General features: G+C 35.7%; 1 protein-coding gene across 1 annotated transcript; it reads left to right on the top strand.

Moving 5' to 3' along the window:
- Positions 1-700: 700 nt before the first annotated feature.
- On the top strand, positions 701-1,666 carry LOC110037825 (BI1-like protein; the record flags this gene model as incomplete). The annotated part of the gene is made up of 2 exons (XM_020742552.1): positions 701-1,087; positions 1,553-1,666. Coding segments are annotated over exons 1-2 (379 nt in total), but the record flags the coding sequence as incomplete, so codon positions are not given.
- Positions 1,667-2,003: the final 337 nt, after the last annotated feature.

The raw sequence follows: 2,003 nt of genomic DNA, 5'->3' as shown, positions 1-2,003 counted from the left end.
AACTAAGGAAAAATGAATGCTATTTCTATTATTAAATTAAATTACTTATAGTTATAGAACTCGCATCCCGACATTTTGTTATTCTCCATCTACATAATTGTATGACACGATGCATTTTTGCTTAGGTGCTAAGAAACAATGAGAATTTTCTTACGTCCATCTACTTTTTTAAACTCAACGCACATAATGTATTTAAACGGCTACATTAAATATATATAATAGTTAGAATACATGTGTTTTAAAAATACACTCAAATCATTATTACTACTTTTAAAAGTGAAATATATGTTTTTTTCGCATAATAAGTGTAAAACAACACTGTTATTTATGTAAATACAAACATTTAGATGTGGGATGTTGCGTGCTAAATATGTAGGTTTCCTTTAAACATAAAACTCAAAATATCACCTCAACATCAAGTGTAATATTGGGGTGATATTGTATCTCAAAATCACGTCAATCTTATGCCAATACCACTGATATCACCTCATTGCACTTCAATATTATCTTAATATCACTACAATATCACCGCCGTGCATATCTAATTTATACCTATCACATCCTCCCATAATATTCTTCTGATCCACACTGTAATCTGCATTTATCACATCCTCGGGTAATATTTTTCGTGTAGTGACACACACGTGTATATCGTGTCGAACTAAACACGATTTCTTTGGTAAAATCATGAATCCTCGAGAGAAAACCAGAGAACCACCCCCCCTGGGCTTATTTTCTTCCTTCGCGTTCCGTTCCTCACATCTGAAATCCAAACCCTTGCGCTAAACCTAGCCTCTCTTCGATCAAAACCAGAGGAGGAAGATGAGTTGGATGAAGCCCCCGTACTGGCAGCGCGGCGATGTTGAGGAGGGCAACGTAACAAGGCCGCTTTACCCAATGATGCTGGAGAGGCCGGAACTGCGGTGGGCGTTTGTGCGAAAAATCTACACTATCGTTTCCATCCAGTTGCTTCTCACCATCGCAGTATCGGCCCTCGTTGTTTCCGTCAAGCCCATCTCCCATTTCTTTGTCGCTTCAAGCGCTGGAGTCGGCCTGTACATTTTACTGATAATTTCGCCTTTCATTTGTATGTCCTTCTACATCCCTTTCTGGTTGTGAAACTTATTATTATTTTTGTTTTTCAGCCGTTTTTTTGGTTATTTGGATTCTGATATTTATTTTCGCTGATCACATTCTTGGTCGATTAACTTCGCCGCGGTTTTCCGGCGCTTTTAAATGTTTTCCCTTCGTTGATTTGTTGGAATTTACTAGGCTTTGTTATCTTCTGGTTATAGACTATAACATTCTTTTGAGGTGATAAATTTTACTATATGAGAGCCCTTAAAAGTGATTCTTTTTTTATGTTTTTCATCTGTTATGGGTCTGTTAGGGATCTTCCGACTGTCTGCTGGATCTTTTTGATAGGGAATTCAAGTTTTGTTTCTGTTTTTAAACTTTCATTTTCATTTTAATGTTTAATTGCCATATAAAATTCAGTTCTTTTTATTGGATTGAGGATTTAAGATAACCTTTTGTTTTGTTAAATTTTCAGTGATGTGCCCTCTGTACAACTACTACCAGCGCCATCCAATAAACCTTATTTTACTGGGTCTGTTCACTGTATGCATCAGCTTTGCCGTGGGATTAACTTGTGCCTTTACAAGTGGTAAGCTCCTCAAATTTTCTCTTAGAGCAGTAGAATCTAAGGTGTTTGATGTATTAATAAATGGAAACTAATCAATTCAAAAGTTTAATTTGATTGATAAAGAGCATTATTGAATGTGGGCTTAAAATATTCAGGCCCTGATCTTCCTTATAATGATGATGAGAGAATTTTACATTTAGGTTTCGGGTCCAATCTTTAGAAAGCAAATGCTAAACTAGATAAGATACTACTCAAAGATTTCACCCTTATTTTACAAGGAATTTAGGATTTGAGGTTTGAAATTTTCGGTATGCACAAACTCTTATTGCTAATTATCCCTCTTGATAATGGGAGAAGA

This window comes from Phalaenopsis equestris, unplaced genomic scaffold, assembly GCF_001263595.1.
Source record: "Phalaenopsis equestris unplaced genomic scaffold, ASM126359v1 Scaffold225491, whole genome shotgun sequence".
In the NCBI taxonomy this organism is placed as follows: domain Eukaryota; kingdom Viridiplantae; phylum Streptophyta; class Magnoliopsida; order Asparagales; family Orchidaceae; genus Phalaenopsis; species Phalaenopsis equestris.
This window is presented reverse-complemented; position numbering and strand designations above follow the sequence as displayed.